A 15,233-nucleotide genomic window follows, 5' to 3' on the forward strand; every position below is an offset into this window, starting at 1 on the left:
GTAACTACTTTATTTTTGTGACATCATGTTGAATATCACTTCATTTAAAACGGAATTTTACATGCCTCAGCAACTTGGTTGGTTTCCAGTTTCTGGACTGGACCAGAACCAGAAGCATTTGTGTCCTTGTCTCATTAATCTGATCTCAAACATATTTTGTGGGTATGAGCAACATTTGGAAAATCTAATTTCTCTGTACATATGGCCCAATCATAATGAAAATTCATTCTTTTAGTTTTCTGTTCACACTCTGCATTCCAATCGTAACTTTACAGCAGCTTGCACATGCAGATCCTTGTATTCCATCTGAGAAGCAGTGCAGTAGTTACTATTAGAACTGATAGCACTGCTGCAAATACCATGGCAGGAGGTGAGGGTTGCTTTCTTTTCTGCAGACAATACCACCTTTGAACCATTTACCTTCAAACAGCCTACAGTGTGCTCTCAAACATGAGGACTATCTTTTTCTTAATCAGCACCGTGCACTACGTACAAAAGCATAACATTCATTACAAAATGTATATTGTATCGCTTGCATATAATAAGCAGAAATATGTTAATGATTATTGTACTAACTTTTCCTTCACAGTCTCTTCCACTTCCTTGAACTTCTTTGTCAAGGCATTTAACTTTTCTAAAACCAATGCTTTGTCCCCAGGGAGACCATGAACAGAAAGCTCTTCAAGAAGCTGATGCAAAACTTCAAGATCTTTTTTATGATCCACCAACGCTGTACTAGTTTCCTGCAGAAATGAACAGAAAGTGCCAGTTTTATATTGGGCTCTATGATCAGTTGTTCAAAATTCAATCCTTGATCTTAGCTGTTCTATTAAAGTTGGGGAACCAGCTTGTTATATTGACTGCGCAACCATGAGGTAAGTAAGTGAGGGCACAAATCTACACTATGTGCAAATGGAGCTGTATAATACCTGCATATATTGAGACACTTCAGTAACATCCTTTCCTGGAGCATCAGTCTCGTTGAGAGTTTGAATTTTCTTGTCTAAAAATGACTGAAGTTTTTCTGACAGGCCTTCAAACAACTCCACTTTGGTCTTCAATTCCTCCATCTTTGCAAGTTTCCCTTTGTGTCTGGTACATGCTTTAGCAAACCGTACAGAGAGCTCATTCATTTTAGCCTGCAGACAGGATGCAGTGGATGGATCTGTTGTTTCTATGAATTTGTTCACTTTTTCATTCATAGCATTTATACTGCTTTGGCGACCTGCAATATCTTGTTCCAGCATCTGAAACAAGCAACAATTATTGTGGAGGGGTTATAAAGAAGTCTTAAGAAATGACACTGATAACTCAGGTTCACCATACAATAATAATAATAATATAAGAAGAACAGTAAGACAAATAATCATTAAAAATGTGACAGAAAAATTTAAAAATCACAAAATAGAGGAATACACAGGAATATCAAAGAAAGAAATAGATGAGGCACTGGAGGAATGAAGATTTGGAAAGCATCCCGACCAGGTGGGGTGCATGGATTGTGGCTTGAACAACTTAATAAATGTTTGAAGAACAGATGTCCAAGATGGATGGAGACAGGGAGAACCGTCCTCTATAAAAAAGCAAGACGGCAGCAGTGACCCTATGAATTATAGATCAATCATGTGTTTACCAACTATGTGGAAACTTCTACTGGCAATTCTCGCAGAAAAGATCTTGATAACACTAGCTTGTAATGGAATGCTGCCTCCTGAGCAAAACGGTTGCACAGTAAACATGAAAGGGACAAAACACCCACCTCACACTAAAAAGGAGGATCACAGAAGAAACAAAAAAAGCAAACTTAGAAATGGTGTGGCTAGGCTACCCAAAAGCACATAATATGTGTGGATCATCAAGACACTGAAAATGCATTAAGTTCATCCAACGATCATTTCTCTTCTGCAGCAATCTATGGTTAATTGGAACACTCGACTCTACCTGGAGGGGACTCTCATTGATGAGGTCCAAATTAAAGGCGGAATCTTTCAAGGGGATTCCTTATCGCCAGTGCTGTTCATGGTAGCAACACAGTGTGGCTGAAATGAATGCTCTGTGGGATAAATTGTGATTATCATATCAGCAAAGTGCAACAATCACTTAACCAGTAATTATAAATAAATTATCTGAAACTATATGGACAGTCATAAAAGGATATACAGAGACTGATCACATGTCGAAAAGTTTGGTGAAGATATCAAGCTACAGGTTAATTTGGCTAAATGTGTGTCAGCATCTGTAAAGAGGGGCAAACCAGTGCAATCAGTGGCATACAAGTTAAAGAAGGCACCATCCAAGGTATGTCAGCATGGCTCCTACCAGTATCTTGGAATCAGGGAACTGTCACAGTTCCAACACAAAGAAGTCAAAGAAGAAGTGAGGACAGATTGAAAGTTTACACAGAAATCAATGCAAGGACAGAAGTGGAGAGAGATCGAACCCATTCGTGATAGAAGCTTAACAAACACATCACTTGTAGAAGGGTATGTCAAAAGAGAACCGCATTATGAGTTCACAAGAGCAGCTCTTAAGGTTTAATTGCTTTCAAAACAAAATTGACTGACAGAACTGCTTCCTGAACTGCAGAATGTGTTCCGAAAAAGAAGAGACGGTGGAGCATGTGTTGAGCAGCAGCAGGAGCTGGGCTGGGAGACAATATATGAAAAGACACAATGAGGTCGCCAAGTATATTCAACGGAGCCTATGTGGCAAGTATGGAAATGAACCATGTGGTATTATGGCCACTGAATTGAAAGTGCTCTAGAAAATGAAGAGGCAAATATTTTAGGGATCTGGCAATTGTCACAAACCAAACAGGCTAGACTCTGTTGTTGTAGAACAGAAGACAAACAAGACCATGTTAATAGATACTGCCATAGCAGCAGATAGAAATATACAAAAGAAACAAGAAGAGAAGATAGCAAACTACGAAGAACTCTGTCAAAAAGCGCAATGTTATGGAAAACTAGAATAAAGATGATCCCAATGATTACTGAAGCTCTTGGAGCGATCCCTAAAGATATGAATGAGCAGCTCAAGAACATGTTAGTAGAGCCCTGCATGGATACAAATTTATATCCGCAGATAGAAATCAGTATTCGCTTAACTGCAGGGCTCTCCTGGGAACTGCAGTGGCGAAAGGAGCAGAACATGGGGCCGTCGCTCCCAGGAGCCAGCACCCTGTGCCAGCAGCTCCTTCGGCACAGCTGTACCACGCTGCTCCCAGCCCCGCTCCCAGCCCTGATCTCCGGCGTGGCTGTACAGACCCAGACAGGAGATGCAGTTATGAAGACAGCTGCGCGGAAGGGATGGTACAGTTGCGCCCTGAGGGGCTAGGGGTGGTACAGTTGCGCTGGAGGAGCTGCCAGGGTGGGGAGCTGGCTCCTGGGAGCGACGGCCCCACGTTCTGCTCCTTTCCCTGCTGCAGTTCCTGGGAGAGCCCTGCGGATCAGCAGATACCAATTTCCATCCACGGATATAAATTTGTATCCGCACAGGGCTCTACATGTTAGAAGTGCCAGGTATCGTGATCAGTGACCTCCGGAAGACAGTGCTCACAGGCAATGTAAGAATTCTAAGGAAAGTCAGAGTAGAACAAGTGCATGGAGGGTTTACCAAAACTCTTGGCCGCCAAAACCTATGGAGCCAGCGCCTCGTCAGGATTTATTGGTGGCTTATGGGGAATTTGACAGTCGCTTTCCCCCTTTTATGCTTCAAGGATAATATGTGAAAGATATTTGGTTTTGGTTTTTTTAAAATCCCCATGATGTAATACTGAGGAATAACAACAACAATACCTACCTAGCACTTAAGAAGAAATAGTTACAGTCAGATCCTGATGTAAACCAGGGTAACTTCACTGATTTCAAAGTTTATTTTGTATCCATTAAAAGATTAATGAGACTGAAATTATTTCTTGAAATTGTTAAACATTATCTCAATTAGCAGGTAAATGTTTCCTTCAAAGAATGCTACTTACAATATTTTTACTAATGATATCCTGAATAGCAGCAGAATTCAAAGGCATTTGACCTTGTTCTTCAAGGCTCTTTTCAACACCTCCCATCCAGTCAAGCATTTCATCCAAACCATCTTGCACACTAAGAGAACGAGTCAGCGTTATCTGGAGCTTCTCGTTCCGTTCATTCACAGACCTGGATAAACTGTCATATCTGCCAACAATGTCATCTGAAAGAAATAAACAGAAAGGAAATCACTAAAAGGTTCTCCTTACTTCTCCTAGAATCACTGAGCCCAAACCTACAGTTCTAACTCTGTTTTTGCTCAGTCCTCAGGGGAGAGTTCTCTGAAAACATTCATTCTATGTGCAGTGGCAGTCAAAAAAGCTAAAAAGAATGTTACAAACCATTAGGAAAGGGATAGATAACAAGACAGAAAACATCATAATGCCACTGTATAAATCCATGGAATGCCCACATCTTGAATGCTGCATGGAGTTGTGGTCACTCCATCTCAAAAAAATATATATTATAATTGGAAAGCATCCAGCGGAGGGCAACAAAAATGATTAGGGGACTGGAACACATGACTCATGAGGAGAGGCTGAGGGAACTGGGATTGTTTAGTCTGCAAAAGAGAAGAATGAGGTGGGATTTGATGATTGCCCATTCTGTTCATTCCCTCAGAAGCATGTGGCATTGGCCACTGATGGAATACAGGATATTGGTCAAACCCAGTATGGCCATTCTTATGTTCTTATGAGGCAGACTTCACTGCAAACTTGCCAAGATAAGGACCTCAGGATCTGCCCCTTGACAATACACAATCAAAAGGCTGGATCTTAAGTTATGGCCGAGGAGCACATAGGACAACTCAGGGTGGGGGCAAAAGGTGGCTTAAAGCTTGCTTTTGCTCTTCCCATTCCTGAAGCAACTGTTTGCAGGGCTGGTCCCTGGGTACTCTAACTTATGCTAGCTGTTAACAGCTCCAAAGGACTGAAACAGCAGCTAGGGATTAGTGAAGCATAGGGCATTTAAAATTAGCCATATTTGAACAAAAAAACTTCAGAAACAGACTTCAAAGAGAAACTGCAGAACTAAAATTCATTTGAAAATGTAACACCATTAATTTGGGCTTGAATAGGGACTGGGAATGGCTGGCTCACTACAAAAGCAACTTGGCCTCTCCTGGAATTGACACCTCCTCATCAGTTATTGGGAATGGACTACATCCACCCTGATTTAATTTGCCCTGCCCACACTGGTTCTCCACTTGTGAGGTAACTCCCCTCTCTTCACTGTGTCAGTATAATAATGCCTGCATCTGTAATTTTCACTCCATGCATTTCGTTTTTTACCCACGAAAGTTTATGCCCAAATAAATCTGTCAGTCGTTAAGTGCCACCGGACTCCTTGTTGTTTTTGTGGATACAGACTAACACGCCTACCCCCGATACTTTATTTGAGACTAATCATGTGCTTAAAGATAGGGGAAAGAATGCCATTCTGGTTTTATTTTTTTTATTGTTTAAGAATAGATGTTATTGCAGCTGAAAGACAACAGGGATTTTAAATTATATGAAGCTATATGACACATAAATAAATGTGCATTACAGCGTTTTGCAACTGACTTCAGTGGGTGTGGGATCAGGCACTCTATGATTTGTTTTTCTACTCTGCATTTTATTTATGAAATTACTAGAAGAGATAGTGGGGAGACACACATAGGTCTTGAAGTTCCAGGCTGTGGTAAATGGCATGTTCTAGCAGTGCAATCGACAGAAAAATACTTAAGTGAAGGGGGAAATGTTTTCACTGGTTTTTAAATAATTAGTAGTTTTTAAATAATTCGAGTCATGACACAGAGCACTGGGGGATATTCATGATTCTCAACTATCCCTCTGTTGCAGACTTCCTGTGTGACCTTGGACAAGTCATTCTTTATCTCAGGTCCCTTTCTGCAAAATGGGGACAACAATAACTCCTTTCTCCTACCCTTTGTCTGTCTACAATTTTGATTGTAAGCTCTTTATTTGAACACTACTATGGCAATATTATTTCATTTGTGAATTGATTTTCTTTTTTTTAAGAGCTACAATAAAGTCACTAAGTAGTGGCAACATATGGCCCAATAAGACATAGAAATGAAAAATGACAAGGGAGGGTGGAACATTCATTCCTTCTCTCGTCCAGCACGTGGGTGCAGACTTGAGAGACAAAGGACGGGATTGGGAAATAATAAAACTCTTACCCAGTGTTTTCTGGATTTCATCTTTGTCTGGTAGTAAAGTTCCCCTGGTATCCAAAAGCACTTCAGCAGCTTTTTTCAGTTTCTCTACAGCAACCTGGTGATTAGACACCTGCCCCTGGAGAACCTGTAAAATTGCATTGCTTTAAATTTCAATACTGTTCACTAAAGCTAAAAGTCACATACTCAGCACACAAGAGAAAATTGCAATGAGGTATATTTGGTGGACAGAGCTGAACTTTTATTTATCATACAAAAGCTGAATACGCCTGACGTGAGCAAGCAAAAAGTAGAACAGAGCAGTGGTAAGGGGAGCTGCAATAGCCTTCAGGCTACTTACAGGTCAGTTCTTAAAGGACTGTTTCATGCACACATCTTTATTTTTAGAAACAGGAAAACAGGATGCCTTTTAGGGTTTGTCCTAAGCACATACTCCTGCTTTTTTGCCAGTTTTATCCCTCTCTTCTAGAAATCTAGATGCCTGTGGAATTCCTTTATAAACTTACTTCACTTATCTGACCATGTAGCTTATTCCATTTCCAGGGCATTTCTATTCACTCATAGTTTCTCAATGTTCCTATTTTGTTTCCCACTTTTTGAAGTCTTCAAACACAGCGAACAATGCATTGCTAAGAATATTTCAATCCCTTCTATCGTCCTGAGAATTATTAGTTAACTTCAAAGTGTCAGTTTTAGTTTTCTACAAGAAGTACAACTCAAACCCTCAAATCTTTTCTTGTAAGGTAGATTTCTGAGACTGGGTATCACAATAATGATCCTTATTTGTACCATTCCGAAGGCAATATCATTCTTCCTGTTGCACAGTGACCATTAATATACACAATATGCCACATCGGTGGACTGTAATTTGTCAACAACCCTTAATTAGAGCAGTTGACACCACTCCTGCTATAACTATGACTAGAGAGAGATAAAAAAATTACTTCTGGGATAAAACTGACCTAATCTGCGATCCCTTCCTGACAGAAAAACTTTTCATCTTGTGCTAGTATATCCAACATCCTACTGACCTTCTGTTTTACGACATTTATCTTAGTCACTGATTTCTGATGTAGAACTTTGCCATATACCTTTTGATGAATTCTTTTAAGACCATTTGCACTGCCTTTATATCAGTTATCAAAAAGAAAAACAAATGAATTTATCAACACAGTATCAAAGAACTGTGCAAGTTTAAGAGTACAAGGAAGAATGTACAGCATTTGGCAATCAAGGAACAGTCCCCATCAGGTTGTATTGAACACAACCTGGTACCAGGGAACCCACAAAATTGCCTTGAATCAGGAAGAACACTTCATGGACTTTACCCTGCCTCGCCTGGTGCCATGAATCTTCTACTGACAGTGGAACACACACCCTGAGTTTACCTATATGATAATGGTCTGTATTGTTTTATACTCTATTGTGCTCACCCATGCTTTTAGACTGAGGGTAAGCTCTGAAAGGCAGGAACTCTGATGCTGGCATGTCCTACCTATTCTGCAATGTTACATACACTTACGATGCTACATTAATCATCCTTTACATCCTTTACTGATGGTACCTCCACACACTTTCAGGCAGCTGGAAGATAGGTGCACTTTAGTTCTTTCCATACCAAAACAAGGAAATCATTCTGGTGCAGAACACACTACCATTTTAGTTTAGGCATTGCTATCAAGAGGATGTCATCAATATAGTTCAATGTGGCAGCTGATATGCTAGTTGCTATAGAGAAACTCAAACATAAATGAAGAGGTATTTTCCTTGCACTGGCCACAAATATTGTGTTTACAAAATAAAAAAATAAAATAAAAAATAGGATGAACCAGAAGACGTTAGATGGTGATAGAAAGAAAGAAAGAAAGCTTGTGCCTAAGGCACTGAAGAATATTTTGAAGAACAGTTAATCCCAGTAAAAAGATTATCCTCATGCTGCAAAGGTCAGTGTCTGGATGGATTATCAGCTGCATGTGTCGGCTGAAAGGGGCAGCTTTAATTTACAACACCTAACTTTTTCAAAAATTCTCTTTTGTTTTGCATTCACTAATTGGCCTTCTTTATTCATTCTAGTCTGAACCTCGTGTTTTTATTCTTCCTTTGACTCTTTTGAGCCTGTGCACCTCCCCCTCCTTCTCAGCACATACTGGTTGAGTGTTCTTTTGTGCTGCAAGCAATCCATGTAGGAGTTTCATAAAGGAGCCACAGTCCGCACTTCTTTTGTGTCAGTTGCATGAAAATTGGCATTATACCGGATATAATTCATTTGGGACTAGGGAACAAAGGGTTTAAAAACAGCTTCAGATTGTAATCAGTGTTGTTCCTACTTTTCTAAAACTCAGAAGCACAAATGTAACTAAATCAGTTTGAAATTCAGAGTTCAAAATGTACATTTTTAATTATAAAATAACAAATGTTACTTTTTTAAAAGTATGATGATCTTTATAATATCACAGTGTCATCTATCATTCTGCTCTGGTGTGCCAAAGTGGCAGTTTTCAGTGCTGCCATGTGGGAGAGACAAGTTTTTTCCCAGACTGTTCTGACTGGCGACAGGTATAGCATTCACTTCCCAGGAGGAAGGTGACTCTATTGTGCCTCAATAAAGCCTGCTTGTCCAGATTTCTAACTCAAGGAAACACTTAGCTGGTATGACAACTATTTGTAAAGTGCAAGAAAGGTAATATAGGTTCAATTGGGGCTTTCATACATGATTACTAGTATCCTGAGGTATTCATAATTATATTATGAAATGTATGTTGAATATTCCATTTGGCAGAGAAAGAGACAGACAGACAGACAGAGATAGAGACAGAGACAAACAAAGAGAGAGAAATTACAGCCAAGCAGTTATCTTGCCAGTTGGAAAATGAATGAAGAATATTCCAGTTCAATTATAATTACATTATGAGACAGCTTAACAATTTTTATAAAATCCTGGCTCCACGATAGTTAATGGGAGTTATGCCACGGACTTCAATGGAGCCAGGATTTCACCCTATTTTAAGAACATGCATATATTCTTATAAATATATGTTTTACAAAACACAGAAGAAGACACTGTCCCTGCCCTGGAGAGATTTCACTGTATCTCACAGAAACACAAACATGTGGCAATAGTTTGGATATGCAAATTCTAAGAGTTCGATTTCGCCTGGGTTACCACTGGCTTCTGCTGATGTAACCAAGGGCCTGAGTCCCTTGGTGACAGAACATCTGCCTAGAGAGTGGGTCACATTGGTACAAAGCACTCACAGCCCTGTCAGGCACCAGAACCCACTCAGCACCACCCCAGCAGGGAGCAGTGCTGGCTAAGGAGGGAGCATAACCATAGCCCTGTCGGGGTCCATTGATTCAGTACATTCCCAGGTCTTCACTGGCTGACCTACTATGGAGTCCTGGCAATGACTTAAAGTCAACCTGCTTGGCAGAAACCCCAGACAGGGCCACAGAACAATCACTGCCTGTTCTGACCTTGTGGTGAACACCCTGAGCACAGCTGCCTGTGTTAGTGTAAAAGGGTGCAAAGTGCACCCTTCCTGTGCGAGCGGAGGACAATCCAACCCTTAGTCGTAAATTTAAAGATGACACAGTTCATCATCCCTTGTACAACGTACCTTATACCGGCTCCCAAACCTGTGATTCCACACAGACAGAACCAGCTCCTGTGGAAAACTGCTTATAGTAGAAGCTCAGAGTTACGAATATCTCGGGAATGGAGGTTGTTCAGAACTCTGAAATGTTTGTAACTCTGAACAAAATGCTATGGTTGTTCTTTCAAAAAGTTTACATTGACTTCATACAGCTTTGAAACTTTACTGGACAAAAGAAAAATGCTGCTTTCCCTTTATTTTTTTAGTAGTTTATGTTTAACACAGTAATGTACTGTATTTGTCTTTGGCGAGGTGTGGGACCTTACGGCTGTCTGTCTGCATACTTCCGGTTCCAAATTAGATGTGTGCTGGACTGGTCAATTTGTAATTCTTGTGTTAGTAACTCTGAGGTTCTACTGTACTTACTATGCCTAGCCACATGAGATTCCTCTCATATTGCTGTATAAAGCATGGAAAATTCAGTCAGTCACAGGTCTTTTTTACCTCAGTGTAGTTAATAAGGTCAACCTGCAGCCTGGGGTTTACCTCAACTAGCTATATTAGTGTTCCCTCTAAGATACCAGTGTTCTCTCTAATTTTTCCCACGTATGTGCAGAATGAATTTTGTTATGTGCACCAATATGGAGGTGATGTGGCAGGGGTGGGGCTGAGGGGTTCGGAATGTGGGAGGGGGCTCAGGGCTAGGGCAGAGGGTTGGGGAGCAGAGGGTTGAGGACTCCGTCTGGGGGTGTGGGCTTTGGGGTGGGGCCAAGGGACTCAGGAATGAGGCAGAGGGTTCGGGTCCAGGAGCGGGTGAGGGCTCCAGCTGGGGGTGTGGGTTCTGGGGTGGGACTGGGGATGAGGGGTTTGGGGTGCAGGAGGAGGCTGGGGCAGGGTGTTGGGGTGCGGGGAGGGTGAAGGCTTGGACTGAGGGTGCGAGCTGGGGATGAGGGGTTTGAGGTGGGTGCAGGTGGACATGGGCTCTGGCATGGGGGTGGGGATGAGGGGTTTGGGGTGGGGGAGCGGGGAGCCCGAAGCAGCGGACAGTCCCTCACTGGTGGCTCAGAGGAGCAGCAGCAGCTGTGGGCTCCTTTCCCCGCACCCTCCTCCCCTGCAGGTGACAGAGAGTGGGGGCAGAGAGAGGAGCCCTCAGTCAGCCAGCTGAGAAGAGCGGGGTGGAGGAGGAGCAGAGAGAAGCCCTGGGCTGGCAGACCTAGAGGAGGAGGAGGGGCCGGAGAGGAGCCAGCACTGCAGCTGCTGGGCTGCAGCACAAGTAAAGTGGAGCGTGGGTGCGGTGCAATTATAAACCCAGTACTGTCTAGGCTGGGCTGGGCTGGGCTGGGTTGGGGCCGTGGGAGGGGCACTGTAGCAGGTCCAGGACTGGGGGAGAGGCATCTCTCCCCACTGCAGCCCTAAGCACCTGCGTGGCGCTTAATAGGCTGCTGCACGGCCACGTGGCCACTCAGCTTAGAGACAACTTAGGAAACTATATTGCCTTATCTCCACTAGGATTTCACATCGAGACAGATATCTTGAGTTAGTTATCTCAATGCAAAAACATGGATTTTTTTCCCCCAGGGAAGGTCTTAAAGATTAGGATAGGACCTAATGTAGGGGACAGATTTTCCACATCTGCCTACTGCAAGGTTCTTACACTTTCCTCTGCAGCATCTGATATAGGACAGTATCAGAAACGGGACACTGGAATCCACGGACCTCAGGTCTAATCCATTGTAACCATTCCTATGATCACATGTAATAATATCCCAGCAGAAGAGGAAAGGGGTGAGATTTTAGAAAAAAACGCAGAGCAGGAAGTCAGATACAGAGAGATGATGCTCCCTTCTCCAACAGCCACCACGGCCCCAAACCCCTCCTGCTACCAAGCATTTACAGCAGTAACTATCAGAATCACTGAGTTTCCACCAAACTGCTAAATTTTCCAGATTTCACCCCCTCACCTGATAACTATGACTAAGAAGTTATTTGCTCCCACCGTCAATGGCATTTTTTCCTCATCACGTAAGCCAGTTTCTGCAAAAGTCTGCCATGTGCTTTATTCTTAACACAAAGATTTTCAGATGAGACTTCAGACAGTCAAATTCAAGGCCAATAGGAGCAACGTATATACATAAGATACAAGAATTTGGCCTTAATCATTTAAATTATGTTAGACTATTCTGTCCTTCCAACAATAAGCGGTGATTTATTGTGTTTGTTGGGGCTTTTTACCTTGGTTTCTTCTAGTTGCCTTTGGAGGTTTTTAGGATCCACTGCAATTGGCTCAGACAGTTGTTTGTTCACAGCTACTTCAGAGGTCTGGAGACCTGACAAAAGCCCAGATGAGGCTTCTTCATAATGCTGGTATTTATCTACCAGGTCTTTAAGGTTATTTCCAAGGATACCACACTAAAAAAAGTAGAAGGAAAAAAACGGACATTAAAATGTATACTTTATTTCATCTGAGTGGGATTTCTTAGGGATTTCACAGTAACATATTGTGCTCATAAAAAGATTTTTCTCAATCTACAGTGCCCAATATTTCAAATTTGGATGTCTACAGTTAGCCACCTTAAAATGTAGTCACTGGGGGCTAAAAATATTCAGTATCTCAAAAAAACAGACTCCTTTTCTATGTGCATAAAAATACAGATGTAGGTACCTAGCTTCAAGTACCCAAGTTTGAAAACTCTGACCAGCAGCTAAAGCAGCGGCTAAAGCAGTTTACAATAAATGTAATTTAGACAATTACTAGAATAAAAATAAAATAAAAACGAATTAAAATAAAAACAATTAAGTTTGCTTTGGTAGTAAATGGATGCTTTGTATGGGGATGTTGCTGGGCAAGACAATTGTTTTTGGGATTGCCTAAACCACATGCTGCAAATAAGATAAAATGTTAGGGATTATTCAGTAGAAGTTTTGTGATGGAGCCCTCATCTGCACTGAGATCTGAGCAGGTGCAAGAGTCTGCCCAGTTGGATTTCTGAGACCTTAGCTAATGTGCACAAAAATACACATAAGATGACACTTATGTGATCTGCTAATATTGGGCCTGATTCTGATCTCACTGATCAGATCTAAACTCATTCTGGCCTGATTCTGATCTACACTGGTTTTATACTGGTGTAATTCTACTATGGGGTCCTATAAAGATAGCCAGCCAGACAGGCAAAGGCACAGACAGCTGCAGCAGCACAGGAGCCAGCAAACAGAGCTGTAAACAGGGGAGTTTGAGTGGGAGTTCTGTCGGAGGAGAAGATGAACAGAATTTAGGTGGGAAGGCTATGACAGATACAGAGGCAGCAGTGGGGGTGACCCATGTAGTGGAAGACACAATGAAGATGACTGGATGTGGAAGATGCGGTATGCACATGATCCTGGAGGGGGTACCTGGAAAGAGTTTTGTCTGCATGAAGTGCCGCCTGATAGAGCTGATGGAAGAGAAGATCCGAGGATTGGAGATGCAGGTGAAAAGTCTGGTTGAGTTTAGAAGGGGGTTCGAGCGGATTATGGAGCAAAGACATGAGGCAGCTGAAGGGAAAAGCTCCGACTTGCAGATGGAAGGAGGACTGAAGAATTCTGAGGGGAGACTGCTGGGTGAAGAAAATGAACAGTGGAAGCATGTGACTAAGAGAACCAGGCAGAGGAAAAGACAGGCTAGTGAAGGAGAAACAGAGCTTAAGAACAGGTTTGCAAAGTTGGAAAATGAAGAACGGACTCAGCAGGTGGTCACTGAAGGTGGAAGGGCAAGGAAGAAGAGAAGAGCAGCTAGTCCTACAGGAAAAGGGGAAAAGTCAATGGAGACTACACCAAATATGAGCCCCAGGAGGATATAGGATGGGTTGAAGAGGATTACAAGGGAGAATAGGAATGGAAAGAACTTGCAGCCAGAGGGAACAGGGGATAGACCAGAGAATTGCACCGTTACCAGGAAAAGGCAGGTCTACGTGATCGGGGACTCCTTACTGAGAAGAACATGGACAGGTCCTGTAACCAGAGCTGATCCAGAGAATAGAAGGGTGTGCTGTCTTCCAGGTGCTAAGATATGGGATGTGGACCTGAGGTTGAAGAGGATCCTAAAGGAAGTGGGAAAGAATCCTACTGATTCGTCCTTCATGTGGGAACAAATTATACCGTTAGATTCTCGCTGGAACATATCAAGGGAGACTATGCCAGGTTGGGGAAGATGCTTAAGGAAATCAAGGCTCAGGTGATCTTCAGTGGGATTCTGCCTGTTCCTAGAGAAGGGCAACAAAGGTGTGACAAGATTATGACTATCAACAGATGGCTCAGGCAGTGGTGCTATAAGAAGGGCTTTAGGATGTATGGCCACTGGGAGACATTCATGGACAGAGGACAGTTCTCTCAGGATGGACTTCATCTGAGTAGGGAAGGAAATAGACTTCTAGGATGGAGGCTGGTACAACTGATTAAGAGAGCTTTAAACTAGGAATTTGGGGGACATGGTTGGGAGATGTCCAGGTAATCTCCACACCGGATTTTAGCATGGAGAGGGAAGAAAACAAAGTAAGAAAGGATACAGCCGTGGGTAGGAGAATGGACATAAGGAGAAAGGGCAGTGTGGATAGATCATACTGGCTGTAGAATGACTGTGCCTAATCGGGTAAAGAATGTGAGCGAGGCCAAACAGCAAAAATTAAGATGTTTGTACACCAATGCGAGGAGCCTAGGTAACAAACTGGAGGAACTAGAGCTACTGGTGCAGGAAGTGAAACCAGATATTATAGGGATAACAGAAACATGGTGGAATAGTAGTCATGACTGGACTACAGGTATTGAAGGGTATGTGCTGTTTAGGAAAGACAGAAATAAAGGTAAAGGTGGTAGAGTAGCATTGTATATCAATGATGAGGTAGAATGTAAAGAAATAAGAAGCGATGGAATGGATAAGACCAAGTCCGTCTGGGCAAAAATCACATTGGGAAAGAAAACTACTAGCACCTCCCCTGTGATAGTGCTTGGGGTGTGCTAGAGACCGCCAGGATCTAATTTGGATATGGAAAGAGCCCTCTTTAATGTTTTTAATGAAGTAAATACTAATGGAAATTGCGTGATCATGGGAGACTTTAACTTCCCAGATATAGACTGGAGGAGTGTGCTAGTAATAATAATAGGGCTCAGATTTTCCTAGATGCGATAGCTGATGGATTCCTTCATCAAGTAGTTGTAGAACCGACTAGAGGGGATGCCATTTTTTATTTGGTTTTGGTGAGTAGTGAGGACCTCATAGAAGAAATGGTTGTAGGGGACAACCTTGGTTCAAGTGATCATGAGCTAATTCCGTTCAAACTGAATGGAAGGATAAACAAAAATAAATCTGCGACTAGGGTTTTTGATTTCAAAAGGGCTGACTTTCAAAAATTAAGGAAATTAGTTAGGGAAGTGGATTGGACTGAAGAACTTATGTCT

The 15,233-nt window shown here is 42.2% G+C and overlaps 1 protein-coding gene across 14 annotated transcripts in view; it reads right to left on the reverse strand.

Moving 5' to 3' along the window:
• DST (dystonin) overlaps positions 1-15,233 on the reverse strand; it is a 462,719-nt gene that overhangs the window by 121,660 nt on the left and 325,826 nt on the right. For all 14 annotated transcript variants that reach the window (XM_043542402.1, XM_043542401.1, XM_037894239.2 and 11 more), the window contains 5 exons: positions 12,033-12,209; positions 6,211-6,334; positions 3,980-4,188; positions 930-1,247; positions 577-743 (listed from right to left, as the gene is read on the reverse strand). In XM_043542402.1, coding sequence (XP_043398337.1) covers positions 577-743; positions 930-1,247; positions 3,980-4,188; positions 6,211-6,334; positions 12,033-12,209 — 995 coding nt within the window. The remainder of the gene's footprint in view (positions 1-576; positions 744-929; positions 1,248-3,979; positions 4,189-6,210; positions 6,335-12,032; positions 12,210-15,233) is intronic.

The sequence above is a fragment of the Chelonia mydas genome, chromosome 3, assembly GCF_015237465.2.
Source record: "Chelonia mydas isolate rCheMyd1 chromosome 3, rCheMyd1.pri.v2, whole genome shotgun sequence".
NCBI lineage: Eukaryota > Metazoa > Chordata > Testudines > Cheloniidae > Chelonia > Chelonia mydas.